At 46.2% G+C, this 24,798-nt stretch overlaps 1 protein-coding gene across 4 annotated transcripts in view; it reads right to left on the bottom strand.

The window, feature by feature from the left end:
* Window positions 1–24,798, bottom strand: part of LOC147898334 (protein REVEILLE 8-like) — a 43,204-nt gene that overhangs the window by 6,425 nt on the left and 11,981 nt on the right. For all 4 annotated transcript variants that reach the window (XM_087379824.1, XM_087379820.1, XM_087379821.1 and 1 more), the window contains exons 3-4: window positions 17,074–17,197; window positions 16,755–16,928 (exon numbers count right to left, since the gene is read on the bottom strand). In XM_087379824.1, coding sequence (XP_087235950.1) covers window positions 16,755–16,928; window positions 17,074–17,197 — 298 coding nt within the window. The remainder of the gene's footprint in view (window positions 1–16,754; window positions 16,929–17,073; window positions 17,198–24,798) is intronic.

Raw genomic sequence — 24,798 nt, 5'->3', positions numbered from 1 at the left:
CACACTCCCGATTCATGTGGATCCGGATTCGACACACAGACACCCGTGACCTTGTCATAGCAATATGCTACTTCCCGCTAGACACATCCCACTTCGCCAGAGTGGCACGAGGAGGGTGAGACATCACCATATGCACCCTTACATCAGGATATCCCAGACCTTTTAGCCCGTGGGGAAGTTCTCCTTGTTGGGGACTTCAACACCAGGACGAGCACGCGCCAAGCACCACTCCTGGACTTCCGAGACGACTCTATCATGCTACCAGACATGAACCTAGACGGAGCAGGTATGACCAGGACCTCATCGGACCGACACGGGCATGTTACACCATATGGACACGCGCTCTTGATCTGGGCAAGATGCATGATCTCATCATCTACAACGGGCTCGACCTATGGCCCTCCTCACGTGGTTTTACTTGCTTCCCACACGAGGGGGGCACTAGTGTAGTAGATTACATCATGGGATCCCCTACCTTCACTTCATGTATCACCAACTTCACCGTAGCACCACTCCCTCCAGGAGCTGATCACACATACCTATTCTTCACTATCGCCACCCCACGCTTAGCCACCACACACACCACATAGGAAGCACGACACCTACCACGACATACACTTTGATCACAGCCTCTCACCGGCCTACTTTGGACGCCTAAACAAACTCCTGACCTACATCGATCACATACCACTCATAGAGGACCGTGCTGCCTTGATTAGTCGCACACTCCACGAGGCCGTCCTCCAAATCTTTCCCCACACCACACGGTCCACTAGACCACCACCTCTTGGTTCTGTACCTTGCAACAATTGGTACGATGCGGAGTGCAAGGCTTATCGCCGACAGCTTGATTTGAAACCAGATGTCACCTCCCGAACACACCAAACACGGTACGCAAGTCTCGACATCTTGTCCATCGAAAGAAGCAAGCATTTCTTCGTCGAAATGAGGAGCAGCTGCTGCACATCTTGCACAGCAGCAACTCTAAGGATTTTTCGTAGAGATTCCTTGAGCGTAGGTCCCCATCACCCCTCAACGACACAAGAGTCTGGCACACGTATGCACACCATCTTTATGATGCCCCACACCAGCCCACTCCAGATCTCATACACACACCTCGCCCCACCACTTGCACGTTGTTCACCAGAGGGGGAGTCAAGGACGCGACATTGAAACTGCAAATGGCCGAGCGAAGAATCACGAGGGGCTATGCACTGAGTTTATCGCATATGGGATCGACACGTTAGCCCCAATCCTAGCAAAGCTATTCAATGACGTTGTTTGCCTTGGCTTCCCCCGCACCTGGACACTCAACACCATCACCCCCATCCACAAGGCAAGGGATCCCATGGACCCGAGTAACTACAGGACTATCATGATTGGACATGTGATGTCCAAGATCTATGCAACTGTATTGGATGCATCGGTCAACCTGTTCGCAGAGATGAGAGGGCTCAAAGCAGAGGGTCAGGCCAGTTTCAGGCGAGACCATGGGACTATGGATCACATACTCACACTCACGAGTGTCATTGAGAAGGCCAGATCACGGAAGGAGAGGGTATATTGTTGCTTTGTGGATTTCCGCAAAGCCTTTGACACAGTACCTCGAGCTCGTCTCATCACACGCCTACAAACACTCGGATTTGATCAAGAGATCATCTGGGTAATCATGGCACTATATGAGAGTCTCAGGCCGAGTTCGCACACGCGCAGGTTGGACAGATGAGATCCTGAGTACCATAGGGGTCAAACAGGGTTGTCCCTTATCACCGACCCTATTTGGCCTCTACATCGATGAGCTTGAGACTTTCATGGGGGCGTTCGGAGGGACCGGTTGCTCACTTGCCAGGATCATCATCAGGATTCTTCTTTATGCAGATGACGTGGCACTCTTGTCGTCCACACCCGAAGGGCTCCGACAACACCTGGATGCACTGCAGGCTTTTTGTTTATCCCATGATTTGGAGGTCAACCTTGGCAAGACCAAGGTCATGATCTTTAACACCTCTCGAGCAAACATGCAACGGAAGCAGGTTTTTTTTACTTTCGGTGGGTCACCAATTGAGATCGTATCCTCATACACTTACTTCGGGGTCATCTTCTCCGGCCCGATCTTCACGATGAGACCAGCGATGCACGCCAGACTGAGCAAGGGATACGCCTCACTGGCTCGGCTAGAGAGACAATGCTTTCACTCCAAGACCCTCGGACCAAGGCTCTTCTCTTCGACTCCTTGGTCCGACCAACCGGTATGTATGGCAGCCCTTGTTGGGGGCCTGACATGTCAGAGATAGAGTGGACACAGGTGGAGTGCCTGCAGATCCTCATGCTCTCACGGATGATCGGGGGGAAACCATTTGTACCACATCACATCATTCAAGCCGAGTTTGGTGCTTCTCCACTCCATCTAGATGCAGCCTTTCAGACCATCACATATCTACACCGGGTTAGATCATATGGGGACTGCACATCAGGGAGACAGAGGTTGCCATGGTTGGCTCTCAATTCCTCCATGAGGTTGACGACAGAGGGAGACGAGCGATGCTGACAACAGAGGGAGACGAGCGATGCTGGTATGCACGGACTCACAGATGGTTTGTGAGACTAGGGTTCCACATCGATAGGATACCTCCTTTTCAGTACAGTTTAGATGCCCCTCCAGTACTCCCACCCACCATCCCGATTGGGCCACACACCAACCAGGTCATTCAAGAGGATCTCCTACAGCTACACACCTTTAGGACTTGGTTGGAGCTGAGGGAGCTCCCAGTGAAGCTGAGTTTCTACAGAGATTACTGTCTTCGTATTTCGGAGGAGGGATTCATCACACCACCGGGGTACACTGAGCTTCATATGCCTCACTCACTACGGATCTCCATCGGACAGTTTCAGGTATCATCACACCGCCTCCGCATAGAGAGCGGCAGAGTAGAGGGGATTCCTAGGGAGCATCGCTTATGCATATTGTGCGACTGTCAGGAGGTTGAGTCGGAGAAGCATTTTATTTTCAGATGCCCAGTGTACTACGAGATCCGAGGTCGCTACCACTGCCTCTTCAGAGACGGCTCCAGGCTCCTTTCTAGATTCCTCATCTACCCAAATCAGAGATGTCTCGCTCCCAGTGAAGCTGAGTTTCTACAGAGATTACTGTCTTCGTATTTCGGAGGAGGGATTCATCACACCACCGGGGTACACTGAGCTTCATATGCCTCACTCACTACGGATCTCCATCGGACAGTTTCAGGTATCATCACACCGCCTCCGCATAGAGAGCGGCAGAGTAGAGGGGATTCCTAGGGAGCATCGCTTATGCATATTGTGCGACTGTCAGGAGGTTGAGTCGGAGAAGCATTTTATTTTCAGATGCCCAGTGTACTACGAGATCCGAGGTTGCTACCACTGCCTCTTCAGAGACGGCTCCAGGCTCCTTTCTAGATTCCTCATCTACCCAAATCAGAGTAGAGGGGATTCCTAGGGAGCATCGCTTATGCATATTGTGCGACTGTCAGGAGGTTGAGTCGGAGAAGCATTTTATTTTCAGATGCCCAGTGTACTACGAGATCCGAGGTCGCTACCACTGCCTCTTCAGAGACGGCTCCAGGCTCCTTTCTAGATTCCTCATCTACCCAAATCAGAGATGTCTCAGGTATCATCACACCGCCTCCGCATAGAGAGCGGCAGAGTAGAGGGGATTCCTAGGGAGCATCGCTTATGCATATTGTGCGACTGTCAGGAGGTTGAGTCGGAGAAGCATTTTATTTTCAGATGCCCAGTGTACTACGAGATCCGAGGTCGCTACCACTGCCTCTTCAGAGACGGCTCCAGGCTCCTTTCTAGATTCCTCATCTACCCAAATCAGAGATGTCTCCTAGGATCTCCATCGGACAGTTTCAGGTATCATCACACCGCCTCCGCATAGAGAGCGGCAGAGTAGAGGGGATTCCTAGGGAGCATCGCTTATGCATATTGTGCGACTGTCAGGAGGTTGAGTCGGAGAAGCATTTTATTTTCACATGCCCAGTGTACTACGAGATCCGAGGTCGCTACCACTGCCTCTTCAGAGACGGCTCCAGGCTCCTTTCTAGATTCCTCATCTACCCAAATCAGAGATGTCTCAGGAGGTTGAGTCGGAGAAGCATTTTATTTTCAGATGCCCAGTGTACTACGAGATCCGAGGTCGCTACCACTGCCTCTTCAGAGACGGCTCCAGGCTCCTTTCTAGATTCCTCATCTCTGATTTGGGTAGATTCCTCATCTACCCAAATCAGAGATGCATATTGTGCGACTGTCAGGAGGTTGAGTCGGAGAAGCATTTTATTTTCAGATGCCCAGTGTACTACGAGATCCGAGGTCGCTACCACTGCCTCTTCAGAGACGGCTCCAGGCTCCTTTCTAGATTCCTCATCTACTCAGGCGACGAGACTTGGCCACATCACCAGACACCTCTCACAGCAAGATCACAGAGTTCTTCCCATCGAGTGACATTGATCGTCCAGTCTCTAGCCGCAGACATGACAAAGACCCCGACCCGACGACCACAACACGACACACGAGACATCGAGGGGAGACACAAATCACTCTGGGGAACCTCTCATCATTGTTTAGACCCAGGATACGTCCCATGGGAGTCATAGTGGCTCTGGTCTTGTGTCGAGCCTCGTCCAGGAGACCGAGACGCACGGCACACCTTGACGGGCGCCAGCGTCCATCACCGGCTATGTACCAACTAGGGCGACATGACATACGAAGGATTCCGCTCTGCTCCAATCCTTTTCTTTTCTTTTCATTGTTACATCCAGATGTATTTGATTATGTATGATCAGACTTAGGGTTCAGCACGGGTGATGATGCTCATTTTAGAAAATAAGGCAAGGGCATAAGTCCTAGCAAACGAGTTCACTTCTCTCAAAAGACATTCTAATTAAAACTTTTTGCAAATAAAAACAAATTATTGGAACATTTGTATATATGAGATATGGCAAAATTCCTATGGGATTTTCGAAGAAAAGTTTCATCTTTTCTAGAAAAATAATGACTTTTCTTTGAGCAATTTTCGAAGAAAAGTTCACCTTTTCTAGAAAGATAATTACTTTTTTGTATCAGGTTTTCTTTCAGTCTCAGACCCATCGGTCTTCCGAAGACTCTAATAAAATTTCTTTCTCTCTCTCTCTCTCTCTCTCTCTCTCTCTCTCTCATTTAAAACATAAAAAGCTAAATGGACCCTTTACACTTATGTATCGCTTCCTACAAAGAGGCAAAATTACATTCCTAACTTATAAAGCACAAGCATACTCAATCAAACTCTCTTTTGAAACTAAAAGAAAAATGAGCGATTCACCTCCCCGCTTTTTGTTTTCAGCTTATGTTCAATCATTGTAAACATACCTAAGGCCAATACACCATAGATAAAAGACTTCATATCTAAGATTGTGAGTGCTTTTTTCATTATTTTCCTTGGACTATACATCTTGTGTAATAGTAAAGTGATCAAATTACTACATTGAGTGATAAAAGACTCCTTAGTTGTACAAAGGCGAGAAAATCTATGGAATTGGGAAGAAATGACTCCATATTTTGCCAAATCAAAAATGTTTTGAGTCAATGTGAGGCATTTTTATAATGTGTAAACCACTATATTCAGGTTGTTCACGTTTAACGTATATATCAACCTCTAATCCTATGGTAGATTGAGAAAGTCTAAGATCTAAGAAAAAACACAAGAATCCCCTCTTGAAGTACAGTTTAGTTCACAAGAGTCACGAGGATAGATTCCTTCTCCAAAAGCACAAGCGTCTTTGTACATAAAGTCTTGAAAGTCATGAACATCTGGTACAAATAAATCGTCTATAAAGCGCCTAACTTGGCTAAGCTTATGTAAAATCATAGGGCAGGTATTGATAGAAATAAGACGTTGCATAAACTCAAATTCATAAGTGAAAAGATGAGAGTTTGCTAAAAAGATGGCACAATTAGTGCCCATGGGGATTCCTATAATTTGTAGAAACAAAGAATCACTTATTGTGATGTAAAGATTATCTAAAAGAAAATTTGGATTTAAAAATTGTATTTTTTATAAATTATATATCAAACATAAATAATTATCTCCAGATTCTCTCTCTGTGTGAAAAGAGCTCTCAGATACACACGTTAGAATAGATGCGCCGACTCATCAATAAACAATGAACCAGTCAAATAGAGAAACCACCCAAATAATATATTTCCGTCCAAAAGCTATGGACAGATAGATCCAAAGTCCCACCAACGGTGTGGTCCTCTAATCTTACCACAAGGTACTCCTCCTATTTGCTGGCTATCTCTAGACTCGAGCACGTGTGCTCCACCTCGAGCGTAAGTAGACTTTCTGTCCAAATCCCTTCCATCTTGCTGTCTTTGCACCAGCCTAGGTGGGCAGCACCCTCAGCTAAGTATGCAGCTACTGTTTGCTCTCTTCTCCTCCAGTGATGAGACCCAAGACAAGCTCCCTGCTGCTCCTTTCTGATGGGGCTTTTCTGCTGCTCAAAGTGATGAATGTATGAGGCACAATGGCCTCCTTTTATAGGCCCAAGGCCTTCCCCAAAAAACCGACCAGCAGCCTCAATCTGTCCGACCCAAACAGGCCAACGAGGCTGCTGCAAAACCGCCCTAAAAAGGGCTCTCATAACAAGGGCTTTGACCCTCACTTCAAGGCAGGGTCCCAGCCCCTTCTGTCTGCCTATATAAGGCTTGGTTGGCTGGCTCCAACCAGCCCAACCAGCCCCTCCAAGATGGCCGACACTCCTGCTGGCACACCCGCCTCTGCTGCGCCCCTTTCCAACACCCTGTCTTGCCCACACGTATGCGCATTTGCTGCGCCACATGCCACCTCAGTCCGGCCTCCTGTGCGCCTCTGTCACGGGCCTGTTCCAGCCCGTTCACTGTCCTTGAGGCGCCTCTGCCAGGCTGCTGTGCTGCCCACATGGCAGCTCATGTGCTGCCCATGTGGCAGCCCTCTCCTTTTCTTTTGGGCACATGCCCTAAGTCTCCCTCCCCCATGCTCTCCTCATATGGGGGCTTACAGATGGGGAGGATTCCTTTCCAACACTAAGCACTCTCAAAAGAGTCAAAAACAGTAATAGTCTGACACCAAGGCATTTCGCCCAATGCACTGGGATTTTACCCATTCGGCGAACGTTTCGCCTAGAAACGTTTGTACACGTTTCGCTCGGGCGAAATGCGTTTTCTGGTTACTTTGGTACCAACTGACCTAACTGACTGTAACTAGGCCTACAAGGCACATACCAAGGAATGAGTGGCAGCTATGGATAGCCCATAGAATGGCCTACAAACCCCCCTCCATGGTATGGGCTGAAGTATCCTAGACATGGCTCAAGATCCGTGAATATCTAATGTCATGGTTGCACATGTTCATCCTGTAGGGATATATCAATGACTATACAGAGTACAACAGATCAAGTCACAAAAGGTACTAAGTTTAAAACTTAGGTCGAGGTAGAGCCTTCGTAAAAAGATCTGCCAAGTTGTCTTCATTGATAATGAACCTCAATATGCTTGTGTGAGCATGGAAAACGGGATTCCGTGCAACAACCAAAGCACTCTGACTATCAATGAAGATGACGGTAGGAGCAGTTTAACATGCATAAAGATCTGCAAGTAACTTTCGAAGCCAAACACACTCCACTGTAGCTATAAAAGTTGCTCTGTACTCAGTTTCACAGCTAGAAGTAGCAATTGTAGTCTGCTAATTGCTGAACCAAGAAATGCATGAAGTACCAAGCATGAAACAGTTGCCACTATGTGACACACAGATGTCCGAACAGCCAGCCCAATCACTATTAGTAAATCCATGCATAACAAGTGAAGAATCAGCCTCATAAAGAAGGCCCAAATGCTGAGTGCCTTTGAGATACCTAACGACACTTCTCGGCATGCCAATGGTGTGTAGAGTGGCTGTGCATATATATAATCAACTGTGAGATAGCATACTGAAGATCGGGTCTCGTATGGCATAAGTAAATCAAACAACTAACTGCCTGTTGATAGAGAGTGACATCACATGCACCGTTGCCATCCTCACAATAGAAGTGAAAACCAAGCTCTAATGGTGTGGATACTGGCTTGTCCAATATACTTGAATTGTGACATCAAAATGCCCCCCTCACTGCTAGCAAATTGAATGCCCAGATAGTAATGCAAAAGACCAAGATCAGACATAGCAAATGTCTTCTAAAAGTCAAGCTTAAAAGCTGCAATTTGCTCAACATGTGTCCCAGTCACAAGCATGTCATCCACATAGAGCACTAAAATCAGCAAACCTGTCCCACTCTTCACCCCCAACGAGGAGAACGCCTTAATAGCTCTCCTACAAGAGTACAAGGACTGCATGGCCTGGAAGTACACCGACATGAAAGGGGTTCCTGTTGAAGTAGTGCAGCACACAATCCCCATGCTAGACGATGCCAGGCCGGTACGTCAACACCCCTACCCTATGAATCCCAAATACGCACTCATAGTGAGGAAAGAAATCCAGAAGCTCATAGATGCAGGATTCATCTATGAGAATGAGCATACAGACTGGGTATCGACCATCGTAATAGTCCTAAAGAAAAGTGGAAACATTAGAGTATGCGTGGATTTGAAAAAGGTTAGTGCCGCCACTAGATGTGACCACTACCCCTTACCATTCACAGAACATGTTCTGGAAAGGGTAGCCGGAAAGGAAGCTTATAGCTTCCTAGACGGATTTTCGAGTTACAACCAAGTAGGGCTGTTCTGAAAGCCAAGTGTGAGCAAATGAGCATGTATCCTGGAATACCAAGCTCGAGGTGCCTGCTTCAATCCATAGAGGGCTTTCTTTAATCGGCATACCTTACTTTCAGAACCTTGAACCTCAAAGCCAAGAGCTTGGGAAACATAGACCTCTTCCTACAAATGCCCATGAAGGAAAGCTGTCTTGATACCAAGGTGATGTACCTCCCAATGAAAGTGGGTAGCAAAGGCAATAACAATGCGAATAGTAAGGTCTCCTCAAAGTCAATGCCTTACTGTTGAGCATAGCCCTCAGCAACAAGATGGGCTTTGTAACGGTACGTTGGACAATCAACTTTCTGTTTAATCTTACAAACGCACTTAGTTCCAATGGCATTCTTGCCAGGAGGCGAGTCACATAACTCCCAAGTGTTATTCTGATAGATAGAATCTAATTCAGCTTGCATAGCATTCAGCCAACAATCATTTTGAAAGGCATCCTGATGGCTCTTCATTGCATGCTGTAGCAACCAATGCACAAACAACCAAATTAGCGTGCTCTTTCCGGACAGCGGCTCCAGTACGGGCTAGCAGAGGAGTATCTTGTTTGTTTTCTTTTAATGTGTCAAGGAGCCAACGGGAGACCTTCTGGGCTCTTGTATTTCAGCTCTTTCCTAGTCAAGAGCCCTATGGATAATGTCGTGATCAAGCCAAGGCATATCAGGCTGTATATAGGCTGAATATCATGCTGCACATGTGACTGCAAATGACCAACAGATCCCTACTATTGACAAAACACTTGCCTATGCGGGGCTGGTAGAGCTTGTAGCCCTTGTTCTCTGAGCTATACCCAATAAAAAAAGCATTTGACAGCTTATCATCCAACTTGGTGCGTGTCTGAGAAGGCACATGGGTATATGCCAAGCATCCAAAAGTCCTCACGTGAGAAATCATGGGCTTATGACCTATCCAAGCCTCATAAGGTGTGATGGCCTTCAATGCCTTTGTGGGACATCTGTTCAAAATGTAAATAGTACACATAATGGCATCCAACCACAACTTGTTAGGCAAGTGCTTGCGTTTCAACATACACCTAGCCATCTCCGTCACTGATCTATTCTTGTGCTCAGCTACGAGATTCTGTTGAGTATAAGGCACCGTGCACTGATGATGAATGCCACGTGAGGCCAAAAAAACAGCAAACTCCTTTGACATATATTCATCCCCTTGTCTGTATTAAGGTGAGCAATTTTCAGCCCACTCTCATTCTCAGCCAAGGCAATAAAATACCTGAAGCATGCAAAAACTTCAGATTTGGATTTCAATGCAAAATACCTGGTGAAGTCATCAATGAATGTGACAAAATAATAGAATCCCCCAAGAGCCGCAACCTGCATGGGTCCACAAACATCACTTTGAACCAAATAAAGCTTGCGTGAGGCACCAACTCTCCCATCCTTGGGAAATGCAGAATGGTGCATCTTACCAAGCAAACAAGGTTCACAAACATGCTTTTAAGGCATATGTATTTTGGGAAGATTAACAACCATATCATCCTTATGTAACTTCCCCAAAGCCCCAAAGTTGAAATGTCCAAAACTCTCATGCCACAAATGGGTATCTGACATGGTAGTAGAATCAAGAGCAAAGGCATCTACATCTGCAAGTCTAGCATCATCCAAGCATCTGTCATAGGCATCAAGTCTATACAACCCTCTAGTCAATGTCCCAGTCAAGAACATGGTAAAGGCATGTGTAGCATCATAAACTGCACACCAAACACCATAAAAAAGAACCTGATAGCCACAAGTAGCTATGGCTGAAATAGAGATAAGGTTCTTGTGAATGCTTGGAACATAAAGCACATTCTCTAGAGTGGCAAGACCACTAGAAACAAAAGTAAAAGCAACTTGCCCAATGCCTCTCACTGTATATGATGGATTATTGCCCTTAGATGCATGCTCAAGTGAGCTGAATAACTTCATGCATGAACTAATGTGCTTACTAGCACCATTATCAAAGAACCAAGCATCAAATACATTAGAAACTGTCATGCAAGCATCATGAACATCATGAACATTAGGATTATACTGACATTTAACCAGAAAAGCCCAATGTTGGTCTTGTGCAAAATTAGTTGACTCATTTCGATCTTCTGGACTAAAAGAACTAGATACTGCAAGATTAGACTCTTCTTTCTTCTTTTCACATGCAATTCTCTTCCTGCATTCAGAATATCATGCCCAGGTTTCTTGCAATAGTTGCATCTCTTCTTCTTCTTGTTATCCCTCGAAGAAGAGGCACCATGGGAGTGATCAGCATGTGAATGAGGGGGTTTACCAGGTGAAACCTTGGCTTTGCCTTTGTTTTTATGCTGGGCAGCAAAGGCTTGATCACTAGCAATAGAAGCATTGAGATTTGCACGGCTTTGTTCCTCTTGTAGTAAGAGAGCAATCAGCTGGTCAAAGGAATAATGGTTGGCATTGCCACCTGCAACCAACCTCAATGTAGTAGCAAAGCCCTGATAAGACTCAGGCAACCCATCAAGGGTATTAGAAACAAGATGAGAATCAAGCACCACCTAATCAATATTAGCCAATTGCTCTTTCAAATCCTTCACACATAAGATAGGCATCCATGTTACCACCCTCTTCAAGCTTCAAGTCCTTCAACTGCTTGCCGAGACAAGCAACCCTCGCCTCATTCCGCACTTGATATAAGGACGCAAGCTGATACCATGCTTGCTTTGCTGTCTTGCAAGACCGGATATGAGGGATAATGACCCTTTTAAATCAAGGTATGTGCTTTGGTATCACGACCATCGCATTGAATCTGCTCCAGTGTAGTAGGAGTCAAAGTACCTGTAGTAGACAATGCAACTGCTCCACAAGTAGCATTAGACCCATCACCTGATGAGCCTGAAGCACAGTACCTGTAGCACCAAAGGCAATAGATGTAACTACAAAAGCCGCATTGCATGTAGGCCTGACCTCAAAGCCTGAAACAATGTGCCACATTCTTGTGGCCAATACATAGTGTATGTCCACATGGGATAGTTTGTGCCATCAAGCTTGTCCTCAGCCCCAAGCATCCCAAACGAATCATCCTTGCTGCTAGTCATGGTGCTGAAATTCAAGGCAAGGTGCACCAACTAGCAAGGAAAATGAGAGGAAGGCAACCTCTCAAAATCAAATGACAAAATTCTGCTCAAGCTTCAAAGTTTTTCACTACAAAAGACTCTGCTGTCTCAAGTGTACTTGTTGCAAAAATTTCCCAAAAGGCAACACGAGGCCTTCCAAGGCAACACGGGGCCTTTCCAAAATGCAAATGAAGCAAAAATTGGAAAGAACCAATGCAACAAAGGCTTACCCAATGGTGTAGCTCGAAGATATAGCAAGGAAAAGGCTCTAGATGTGAGCAAAGGGTTTCAAAAGACAGCAACTAGCAATTCGGGATGCCAAGAGAGGGCTGGAAATGAGATTTACAGCAAGAGCAAGTGCTCCCACGAGAAGGAGAACGCTTCGAAATGAGAGGAGAGTGATCCAATGGAGGTAAACTCGCAGCCCGAGGCAAGGGAACGCCAAATGAGAAGGGCAGGAGAAGCCTCCGGATCACTTCAACAAGCTCCAAATGTCCGCGAGAAAGCACGGACAGACCTTCGAAATGCTGGCACGAGCTTCGACGCAGATCAAGAAGGTAAAAAATACACCAAAACTGCTTGGAAACTGTCCCTGTACAGATGGTACGGAAATCCGTACAGGTCGTACCCTCAATAAATGAGCCCTACAGCATTAAATGCTGATGCAATAGGTCCGTACAGGTCCTTGACAGTTCCGTACAGTCAAAAATGCACTGTATGGAATCCGTAGAACACTAGTTGCAGCGCTGACAGGTTCAAATTTGCAGTAGCTGCTCCAAAATGCAGTCTTCTCACGTCAAAATCAGAGTTTTCGCAACAGAAGTGCTTGGAGAGGCCACAGATGCTCAAGGGTGTGTAGAAAACCAGCAGACCAGTAAGAATGAGGGCTCCAGAGGCTGCCAAACAGCTTGGAAAAGTTGTCAATGGCTGAGGAAATGGATTCCCGACTACTCTAATACAACTATAGGCTAGGGCAAGCAATGGAAGCTATTGAATTTTTCGTTGTGTTGGAAGTCTAATATGCAGCTTTACCCTTTCGGAACAAGAGACCATAACAAATGAATTACTTATCTCAAATTTCTATCCTCCTTCGACTAACACTACCTGATTCATACATGCATCCCTCTACCTTTTTTCTAGTAGCATTTTGGCTAAAGTAATGATCATGCTCGTACACATGCCTTTAAGAGAGAGAGAGAGAGATGTCACTTTGGATCTCAGTGAAACTCATAACGTTAACAAAACCAATGTGACGCAATCCATCATCCACCCCACATTAGATTTCTCTTATGTATTGGATATCAAAACTCTTGCATAAGCTCAAACCACCTAGCCTTACAGTCATGCAAGTTTGAAGCATTACAAACGTACTCAAGTGATATGTTATCCATGCTCAGAGATATAGATAATGCCTCCACTTCCCCAGTGCATGAACTACAATAAAAAGCTCATTTTCATGTATAGAACCTTTGACATGTGCTCGTAACTAACAAAGGCTACAAGTCAAGCATCTTCAAACAAGCCTGCACCAATGGCATAATCACTAGGAATTGTCTCAACCACAAATGAATTACGCAGATCCACAATGTGTTGTGTCATCTCTCTGGCACATGCTTCCAAAGCATCTATCCAAACAACAAGTCTAGACTCTATACTTGATTTGTTTGTAAGCAATCGTTTTCTCTCCTCCCTTGCAGAAGATTGGATAGGCATAGCGTAATGCACACATACTCACTATCTGAAAAACTAAGTGAATCCTAAAAAGAATCTCACTTCCATAACAGTGCATAATACTAGCCACTTGTTGAGGACACGCACCTTTTCAAGGTCAATATGAATGCCGTCAATGGAGATAATGTGACCAAGGTACAATAATTCTCTCTCTAAGAACTAGGATAGTTAAAAGTATCTTCAAATGTTGTATAAACTACAGTTGTACAAAAGCCAAAAACACGATAACAAACCTTTTGAAACATGAACAAAAAATATCCTTCATCATCTCCTGACAAGTAATGAGCACATCCGTGAGTCCAAATGGCAGAAGAAAGAACTCAATGTGCCCAGACCGTGTACAAAACCCCTCTTAGGATCGTCATCTCCCCTAGTACAGATCTGATGGTATATCATACGTAGATTGAGCCAAATGAAGTATCTTGAAGCAAACAATCTATGAGGTCATCAAACATGTATTCGGGGTAAACAATATTTGTTTTGAACAATCACCTTATTAAAACCTTTATAATCCACAAACATACATGTTATTATCCTTTTTCCCTGCCAAAATGAATGGTTCTTCCAAAGGAGATTTAGTAGGAAGAATATATGTCCCATATGAATAAATTATAGAAACTACCAGATAATTTCATCTTCTTCCTTAAGGCTCGGCCTATGAAATTGTTTGAAAACCGGCTAAGCTTCAAGACGTTTGGGCTGGCATGATCTTTACTCATACGTAGAACCATGGCATCAAATGAATGTTCTCTTTGATAATGTTAGTACTCACAAGTTCATTTACTAATATCTAATGTAGCCCTATAGCAAATGACAGTAGCTAGCGTACTACACAACCAACAATTTGTGATGTCCAAAATACCACTTAGAACCCTCTTGGCCCTACTTCTCAATAGAGCGCCACTACATCCAACCAAATACTTACTAAATTGGGTATTGGATAGATGAGTGGGCCATCCATCCCTAAGCTACAACAGCAAGCAAATGTGCCAAGCTAGGATGCTAGCCATTGTTTCCTATACAAAGTTTTCAAGCAAATGAATGAGGTCATCCATGGGTTCGGGTGCCACTTATGATTATTAGGGTATTTCCAAGTCCAAGTGAAGGACACACCTTTTACCTCACACTGGATGGTCATGCTTTGTGAGCCAATTACTTACGCCCCATAGAAACACATCAAGTTTGTTGGAGTGGTGAGCGATCACCTTGAAAGTTTGTCTACTACAAATATGTTGTGTTGCCTGATAACTCCTAAACACTAATGTATGGTCTCTTAGAGTGATCTTGAAAAACGACAGCATGTCCCCGATTGCTCTAACCAGGGATTGATGGGAAGCCCTCTGTGAAATCAACCAAAAGAAACCGAGATATCTTTTAGGGTTGGTAACTAGACCACAATTGTGTTTAAAACATATACAAAAGATTGAATGAGACTTAATGATGTAGCCAATGCTACTCCCTAGCCAATCTCCAAGGGTGAAAGAGATCAAAAGGCATCTAACAATGTGGATGGTATGAGAGAATACGGAAGCAAGATCTATTTGGAAGTAAGTGCTAGCCAAAAGCATTACCCAAGGCCCCATTGCACTCCGAAGTGGGACGATCCTCCCCAAGCCAAAGTCTCCATTTAGCCTTTTGTAGAAGGCTAACAGGGTTTGAACCTATTACCCAACACATACCCTATCTACAAACCACTAGCATCCTCTACTACCATAATACACCCTCCAAGATGTTTTATTCCATGAAGACACCATCATAACCTGGTCTCTACTTAAAGCAGCCTTCCATGCATATCCTAAAGAAGAAGAAGCAACTATGGTGTCTGTCCCACACCTACAAAAGGAACTCTCGTCTACAAAAGCTATCCCTATTGTCTCTATGGGAAGCCATCCATGGTTGATCCAAACCTCTCCCACCACATAACAAGGACAAATGCATCGATCGCAATGATCCAATGACTAGCATCTCACAAATTAAGAGAGGCTCAAACGTCTCTTCCTCGATGCTAGCTGTACATTGTACAATCATGTTCAGATAAGATGGTTCTATCCCACCACCCAATAGCAATTCTAGGTTACTTCAAAGAGTCTTCAAATCAACCCAAAATCCAATCGAGCAACACATCTATCAAAATGAATGCAGAAGCACGGGGCCCAATCATATCCTCTCAAAATGCAACAAATAGTGCAGCTCCAATGTCAATGACAATCACTCTTACAGTCAAGAATTGTATACTCCATTAAGCATAGCAGGGACTCAATTCCATGACATCTGTTATGAGAGATAGATACCCAATAGCATCACCACTAAGAGAGAGAAAATAACTTCCTTCTTTGACTCACTTTTGGAAAGGCATTGTAGTAGGTAGAAGATGAGAACGCACTGTTTATTTGGAAGATCTACTCAGGCTGACAATAAAAAGCAGTCTTTGGCTTTGACATCAGCCAAGAACATCTAGGTTCAGGACTTTAGGCTATTTGCTGCAGCTTCCTAACAACCAATCATCTTCTTGGGGTCGTAATTTATTTTCAAGCTGTCCCTACTCGATAAGACTGCTCTATGTGATAAATTTTTGTTACTCCAGCACAGCAGAAACCAAAAATAGATTCTCTAAACACCTCATAAACATCCTTCACGCATGGATCCACAACGTATCCATGAATTTGCTTTGCTGAGGGTTAATTATGGGAAATATCACATTTTGAGAAGCTGGTACTGCACAATGTAGGCTCTTATAAAGTGATCATTGGGGAGTCGTTGTGCCAGTTAACTTACCATACAGTGTCACAGATAAATATTCTAGTGATTCCCAGAGACAGAACTGAGACTTTCCTCACAGTGTGGGACTCCTCCATCTTCTTGAACTTCAAAGCCTTATGCCATAAGGCCACATCCCCTCTTGATATTAGATGAGATTCGGACATGCTATTGTTGACTATCCCATCTGATGTATCATGTATCTTTTAAATTTTCTTCTCATGGTTGGGTTGAGCTCCTAGACACCCTCATGCCTTATCTTTTACAGCGTAAAACATTCCAACCTCTTGCTTACTTCAAAGTATATGATCTTTTCTTGCCTCTCCATGGCCACAGAGGGAAAAAAAGGGGGGAAGGTGCACACTGTTGAAATTCATCTTACCATTCATGTTCAAATTAGCATTGTTTGAAGCTGCCACATGGTGCACCCAAGATGATGATGCTGGGGTCACAGGAGGCACAAAAGCTGTACGGGAACTGGTCACTGAAGGGTAGCCAGAATCAGATTGAACTGTTGAGGTCGTATGCACAGTAGTGTAGGATGGCTGCACAGGAGCTGCAAAAAGAGCACATGATGGCTTAGTTTAAGGGTATTAAATGATACAGCAGCCCAATAGCACAAGTATGTCATGGCAGCTTATTTGGCCAAAACAACCTTAAAGAAGTGCACCACTATGTAAAATTTAACGAGACTTATTCACCACTTTTGGCAGCTTTCTGTGGATATGGCTGAGCAGATTTCCGCTTCGGCCGAGGAGGTGGTACATGCTCGCCAGTGCCATTTTTCTGGACCTTTAAGAAGTACTTCTGTGCATGGCTACGTATCTGCATGGCAACTACAAATCCTTTGTGAAATACCTTTCATAACAACTTGAGTGAGCCTACAAAAATTACTGCAATGATAAACACATAATCAGCTTCTCCCTTGCACCCAGATATCAAGTAAAGCAAGCACATCTGAGCAAAGCACTGGTAAAAGTGACAGCTTGTGTTTCAGTAGTTACTCAAAGCACTTGCCTCTATCACAACTCATACTGTCAATCCTAGTTGAATCATCAATGCTTGCAACTAGGTACAAGCTCATGATACGTGATGTTTGCTTCCATTTTTCTTAACTAAGAAAACTTGAATAAACATGAGTGCTCTAGCAACCCTAATCACATTCAGCTACAGTTTTCTTTTTGATTGCAAAAGATGGTCTGCTAGACTGATTATATTGCACCCCCGCTCCTGCCCAATGCTGGAGACCGGACCTCTCCATGAGAGGAGATGGCATTGCTGCTTGATATCCAAAGCTAACAACATATTGTTGGAAAGGTCAACTCCCCATCTGTAAGCCCCCAAATGACGAGAGCGTGGGGGAGGGAAACCTAGGGCAGAAGAAGCTCAGAGAAGAGAGAGAAAGAGAGGGCTGCCACATGGGCAGCACCTCATAGCAAACCGGAGCTTCAGAAGGTGCATCAAAGGAGCTGATGTGCAGGAGAGATGGCAGGGCATCAAACCTTAGATCTGGCCTGGCACGAGGCGACAGAAGAGCAGCAAAGAAGCGAGGGTATAAGGCCTGGCAGCAGCACATGCGTGGGCCAGGTGTTGCAGGGAAGGGAGGGGCTGCAGGGGGCAGCACCCTGCCCTGATATGGGGCCAGGAGGAAGCTGGTCGGCCACATAGGCCAGCCCACATCCCCATGCCTAGGGGGGAATGGGGGAGCTGGCATACACTACAAAGGGGGGCTGGATCCCCACTTAAAGGTACAGGACACACAGCCCAAGCAGAGCTGCCCACTGCCCAACATAAAGGGCTGGTGGGGACGGGTTTTATGGCAGGCAAGTCGGCCCATATAGGCCATGGAAGAAAGGGCCATAAAGCCCTAGTTTTGTGCACCAAGCCCTAGTCAAACTGAGTCGGGCCAAAATGGGGCTGGCCAGTCGGCTGTTTTGGGGCCCCTAGAGGCCTATAAAAGGAGCCCAAAGCTGATCATTCATTCATCCAGCAGGAGAAGCAACTCAGAAGCACATTGCAGCAGGAGGAGTCCAGCCATACTGGCTTTCATAAGCCCCAGGGAGGTGTCCAGGACCTGCAGACAAAGAGCTTGGAAGAGGCTTCACCCTTGGCTGTCATCTTGGACAGCAAGGTGCAAGGATGACGGACAGAGAGTCTACATACGCTCGAGGTGGAGCGCACACGGGCTCAAGTCTACAGACATCCGGCAGATAGTAGAAGTACGTGGTGGTAAGATCAAAGGACCAAGCTTTGGTGGGACTTTGGATCTCTCTCTCTTTGTATTGTGTCTGGATCATTGTCTATTGATGAGTCTGCACATCTATTTGAAGCACATAAGTTTAAGAAGTATGCGATTCCACTCCCCTCACACTCTGTGTGAGCTCCTAGACCATTGTATAAGTCTTCCTCTGTGCGTACCCTCCGTTGGTCCATTTATAACATGGTATCAAAGCCCAAGTAGGAGGCTCACAAGTGTGGGAGCCTGAAGGCAGGGACCTTGCTGAAGGACGACCTTGATTCATAATCGACTTCCACGATTGGAGGACCGTGCCCTTGTGAGAAGGAGGGTGACTCACGTTCAGTTAGGTGCGTACAGTGTTCTGGTCTATAGAAGGTTGAGTTTGCTTTTCGATTTTGCTGTGTGGTTTAGCAGCAAAGATGGCGATTTCAGAAGCAAAAGCCTCTTCAGCCCCTGCTCTCCCTTCCTCCTACCCCAATCGAGTTCTTTCTTTCACCATCCCTAACTTTGGAGAGGCCAGGAAACTGGATGGGACAAACTATCCTATCGGGAAGGTGAAAATCCGGAGTCATTTAGTGGCTCGGAAACTGTGGAGACTCACAACGGGAACGGAGGCGAAGCCAGAGGATATGGTGGACAACAAGGGGAGGATACTCATAGCAGTAGATGGAGAGGAGCTCGAAGCATGGGAAGATAGAGATGCCCACGCCCTGGTATTGATCAACTAACATTAGTTCGTCAGAAGGTTGACTCGTGCCAGTTGGCCTTGATGGTACTACTGAGGCTACCACAGAGTTTCAAAGCTTCGTTACAACTGTGACAGCAGGACAAAGAACCGAACCTCTGACTTTTGAGAAGTAGGATCCATAACTGCTCCTAGAAGAAGCTAGGGAAAAGCTCTACAACAACGACAATGATGACAAGGCGTTGTTGGCAAAAGATAATGCTGGCAAAGGAAAGGGCAAGCCTAACGGTGGCAAGCCCAAGAAGGATGACTCTGGAGATGACAAGGACACTTCCAAGAAAAGAAAGCAGAAGAAGAAGTGCTTCTATTGTGACATGCCAGGACATTTTGCGAAGGATTGCAAAAAGAAGAAGGCAGATCAGAAAAACAAGAAGGAGCCCGACTCAGATTCAGATGGTGATACAAAAGCCAAAGCTAATGTGGTAATCGAAGAACTATTCTTAGTGACATCTCCATGTGTTACTGAGGTAAGATATGCCGACCTAGAAGTCACAGTGATGATGTCTGACATTGAGATGTGGGCCGACGAGGAGTCAGAAACCTTTGTGAAGGAGAAGGACAGCATGGAGTGCTTGGAATCTTCCAAGTGCATGGCTGTTGATACTGACACGAGGGTGGGTTCCATGGAGTGCCCTAGGGTTTCATGTTCGTATGGTTGCTGTAATTCAAAAGGGGACAGTACAAAAGGCAATTCAGATGGTTGCTGTAATTCAGAAGGGGACTGTACAGGATTGCACAGGTTTTTGGTATGTATCTCGATGAGGTGCATGGTCTGCTTTCAAAGCAAGCATGTCACATGCACCCCTGCACTTGGGTGCAAAGTGACATGGCTACATCGACAAGTGCGTAGCAATTCCCTAATAGGAGATTTTGTCGTATGTTGAGACCCCTTTGTGAGCCCTTGTCCAGGGACAACAATCAGGCACAAGCTACTTAAGTCAGTCTCTCAGCCTTAGGTCAAGTTGGAAGATCAGTCCTTGTTCACTAGTACCCACTGGAGAACCGTAGGGTAGTGTTTCTGTCTTAGGTTTAGGGATAGGTTTAGGTCCAGCCTAGGAGAGGATCCCTTCTGGGCCCCCTCAACGCTGGAACAATTGAAGAGAATGGCAAGGGAAGGGTTGCCTTTATAGGCTACCCTACACCCCTCCCTAGGCTGCCATTTATGGGGCCTAGGGCTGCCCTTATGGGGCCAAGGGACCAGCCAACCAGCCCCAAAAGCCCTATAAATAGGGGGCCTTCAGGCCCTCTTTCCTCATTCACTTCTCCCAGCAAATATGGTATGTTGCACACTTTGCAAATACTTAGTTCCAACACAACCGCCACACCACTCTGGCTTCTTGACCGCAACCACCCAAAAAGTCCTCTTGCCACAAAGAACTGAACACTTGGTGGAAGCGCTCCATCCAATCTCTCATGTCGGTATGGCCTCCTCACCCTGTTAGGCCTCTCTCGACAAGACCTCTATTGGTTATCCTTAGAGAAAACCTTCAAGTGTGTGATAATGACAGAATTAGGTTACAAAAGAAATGCAGCAAACCAGCCCACTGACTTCATGTCGCCAGTCACTATGCACCATCGTGATTCCACAACCCGGCTTCGTCATGAATACTTTGTAGTCATCGCCATGTGTTGGGAACAAAATCCACAGGGGACTCTCAATGCTGCGAGAGGGAGATACGTGACATGATGGAAGAAGGAGTAACTGATTGATTGTTGCATTGCATTAAATACATGTATATCAAGACACAACCCCTTCGTGAGAGGCTCATACCGTTTGGCATCACATGATACACACCCTTTGGCACCACCCATGCACCCCTTGGCACTACGCCTAAGGATAAACATGAGTGTTTATACCTTAACAGATACCACTGACGGGATGTGGTTCCAGATAGTCTCCCTAGCGGCAACCAACTCAAGGGACGACTCCTCTGCTTGGAACAATCGCTGGTAAAACTTAGTGGTCATCTCTTATAACTCCTAGGGATCGGAATGCATAGTGCCGTCGAGCCTCTCAACCACTTCTCCAACTTGTCCCCGCGGCTCGAGGGCATGCGCTCTGAAGGAAGTACATAGTCATCCTATCACCCTGCTGTTCTCAACGGGATCTGGAGGAGTGGTAGGAGAACTCTGCCTAGCGTATCTCCGTATCCTCGAGGTCCAAATGTGCCCACTCATATCTATCTGCCAACCACTGTGATCCCGGCACCTGCTCTCTAAGCCACTCAATGGAGGCCAAGTCCCATCTCAAGGCTCTCTCCCGTGCCTATAGGAGTCTGCGGCGACAGAAGGCTTGGGACTGCAACTCCTCGTTGCTCGTCTGAATGGCCTTTGCTGCCCACGCAGCCCATCCATCCTCTTGACTATCAGCCGGCTGTCTCCAGATCTCTACGATGGCCTCCTACACTTCCTCCCTTGCGGGCCCATCCACTCCTCCATCATGCTGCAATCTGATCCTTCATCCTCCGATCAAACAAAGCAGAGGTCCATTTTTCTTTTCCAAATGCAGCGAAGTCGAAGCCCCAAAAGGGGCCAATATGGGAACCAACCACTCCAATCGAGCCCCCCTTACGGGACTGCAATATCATCATCATCACCTCCAAAGCGAGGGGGTGTGCATCGGGTGCCTCCAGGTAGTTCAGGGATCTATCCTCCACAAGTCCCTAGGCAAAGGCTTCCCAGGCTGAGGCACCGGTCATGAGACTTGAGATAAATCTCTTGGAGAGGCCTTTTGTGATGCGGATGATTGGGACAACGCCGAAGAAGCCGTAGCCTAAGGAGTACGGGGGGGCTCTGTCAGACTCTTGCCGGAAGGCTTTGGGTCTAGGGCAAAAGGGACGCGAGGATGAAGAGATCGCTTGCCCTGTCTCAGCAGGAGGGGGAGCAGGGGGAAGGGAGAATTGATCACTCGAGAGTGGACCGTGATAGTGATAGCAGTAGAAGGGGGGGGGGAGGCAGAGGGGGGAAGGGGGGCTAGAGAGGGAGCCTTCACAACCATCGAGGGAGTAGAGGACGAAGTCCTTGGATCTGCTGGCTCTAGCACTGCTGGAGCCCTCTGATCCTGATGCATGTCGACCTTGGGGCCCCCTACCCACTGAAGCCAATGGGACTACCTGAGCATTTGCTGGAGTCACAGTCACCTATGCCGTGGGGTTGCCAGCACCAATCGCTTTGCTTGCTTCCCCTTTGCTTGGGGAAGGAACTCCTTCCCTTGCAACTGAGGAGCGGCCTCACGCTATGTCTTCCTCCACTCTCACTGCCTGGCACAAATCTTCGCTGCTTTATGGCATTCTTACTGGTTTTCTTCCGCATTCACCCTAATCCAGGCCCCACTAGACGCCTCTACCCATGGTGTCAAAGACTTCGTCCGCTGCCCTGTTGCATGTTGTGCTCCCCCTGGTCGAGCTATATGTTGCTCGGTACGCAACTGATGGGGCATCCTACTCTGCCCTCTCCTACAATCCTTGGCCAGGTGTCCTATCTGTCTGCAACTTAAACACTGCCCTTGCAAGCCTGAAATCTCTAAGCGTTGTCTGCAACTTAAACACTGCCCTTGCAAGCCTGAAATCTCTATGTGCTATCTGAACTCACCACCATCCAATGTCTCCAGCAAGATCTCCTTCGGGAGAGTCTCTGGACACTCCACAATCAACCTGAGCTTGGGGACCCCATAACCTGCAACCACTAAAGCCGACGTCTCAGGAGGCGGCTCCAACTATAACCAGCCTCCGGGATCTCCAAGGTGCAGTGAACAGATGACAACCAGCAAATACTTAATTTACAGCCACTTAGAACTTCCCACACCAAATCAACTTACAACACAACACCTAAGAGCTAGATCGCCCCCGTCTTGCACCAGACACCAAATTGGCCCTAAAATTTGCGCCCTTTCGGTATTTCTTTATCTTTTATTCAAAAGGCATGCAAATACAAGAATGGCACCGCAGTGCATCATTCCACTAGCCAACTGAATAATCTGTTCACATGCATTTCCATCCTCCTGTGCAATCACAGAAAAGGCATCCCAGTCCAATGCAACATTCCATGGCAGCCCTTCTTCCAAATTTGGTTGAGGGTTCTGACCTGGCAGCTCTAATACCCACTAGGGGAGTCCTGGCAGGAGAGAAATCAGCCCAGCCCATCTTGGTAGCTCTGAATACCCGTCAAGGTAGTCCTAGCAAGACAGAGGCCAGCAAAACAACCACACTTGGCTGTTCTTGGCAAACAGAAAGGCCATTTGCTCAAAGCAAAAGGATCTGAAGGTTCTGAGGCAGTAGGAAAGCGCCCAGAATGCAATCAAGCGATAGAAAAGCTCGAGAAACCCTGGAAAAATTCAGCAAGCATGGAAAAACAAAATTCCCTGGCAAGATCTCTGGCACCCTGGCAGGTGAAAATCAGCAAAAGCAACCCTGGAAAAAAGAATCGCCAAGTCTGGAAGCAAATCGAGTTGCCTAGAAGCTCCAAACTGTCTGTAAAAGTGAGATTTTGATAGGCACCTGGCCTGGAAAGCTCATGGAAGAAGTGTGAATCAGATTTTGGCCTCTGGGAAGGCATGAACAGTAGGCGTGCAGCAAAAACGAACTGATTTGGATAATTGCACTGAAGTGTCCTTTGAACTATTCTAATTAGTTGGAGGCTAGGACAGTCACTGTAAATTCCTAAAGCTTAGAAACTCACGTCCCCGTGACAGACCCCCTCTTGAAACATTGCAAATGTACCCGTTTGCACCGAACTTTTTGCTTTGTTCCATCAGAATCTGTAGCAAAAGTCTCAAAGCAAGTAGAAGTTAAAAGCCTCGGTTAGTTCAAAAACACAACCAGGCATCCTTCCACAAACATCAGACATACATGCTCAGAGCCAGACAAGTTGCTCTGTATGGCCATCCCGTAGGATCCACAAAGATGATTTATCCTCTCATGGACATCCCATACGACCTAGAGCACGAGGTACAACAAGAGCATATGCAAGCACTTAATGCATGCAAACATACAGTCAATGTGTACCTTCTTCTTTTTTTCATATGGCCATCCTGCAGGACCCATATATGTTCCTCTCGATGTGCTACCCACTTTCATATGGCCATCCATCAAGACCCACAACTAGTGGTACATCATGAGTACACACAAAAGCACTTCATGCATGCAAACAAACATCCCATGCATACTTTTCACACATGTTCCTTTCAACTATTTACCCACTTCATCTTATGGCTATATGGGACTGTCCAAATCTATCCTGGCAGCTCTAAAAGAGTCTTGGCAAGAAAGAAACTGTCCATAATCCGTGGTATATCAGGAACATATTACACAAGTTCACAATCCAAACCACACATATTCACAAGAATATCATAGAAAGTGAACCAACCAGTTTGGCATCAAGTGCCATCGGAATTATGTGGCAATGACCGTGGTTTACCACTTCTTGTTTTTGTTCTAGCAAGTA

Source organism: Dipteris shenzhenensis, chromosome 9 (genome assembly GCF_047967505.1).
Source record: "Dipteris shenzhenensis isolate YYH24624 ecotype China chromosome 9, Dip_SZ_1.0, whole genome shotgun sequence".
In the NCBI taxonomy this organism is placed as follows: Eukaryota; Viridiplantae; Streptophyta; class Polypodiopsida; order Gleicheniales; family Dipteridaceae; genus Dipteris; species Dipteris shenzhenensis.
The sequence above is the reverse complement of the archived record's forward strand: the minus strand, read 5'-3'. Positions and strand labels throughout refer to the sequence as shown.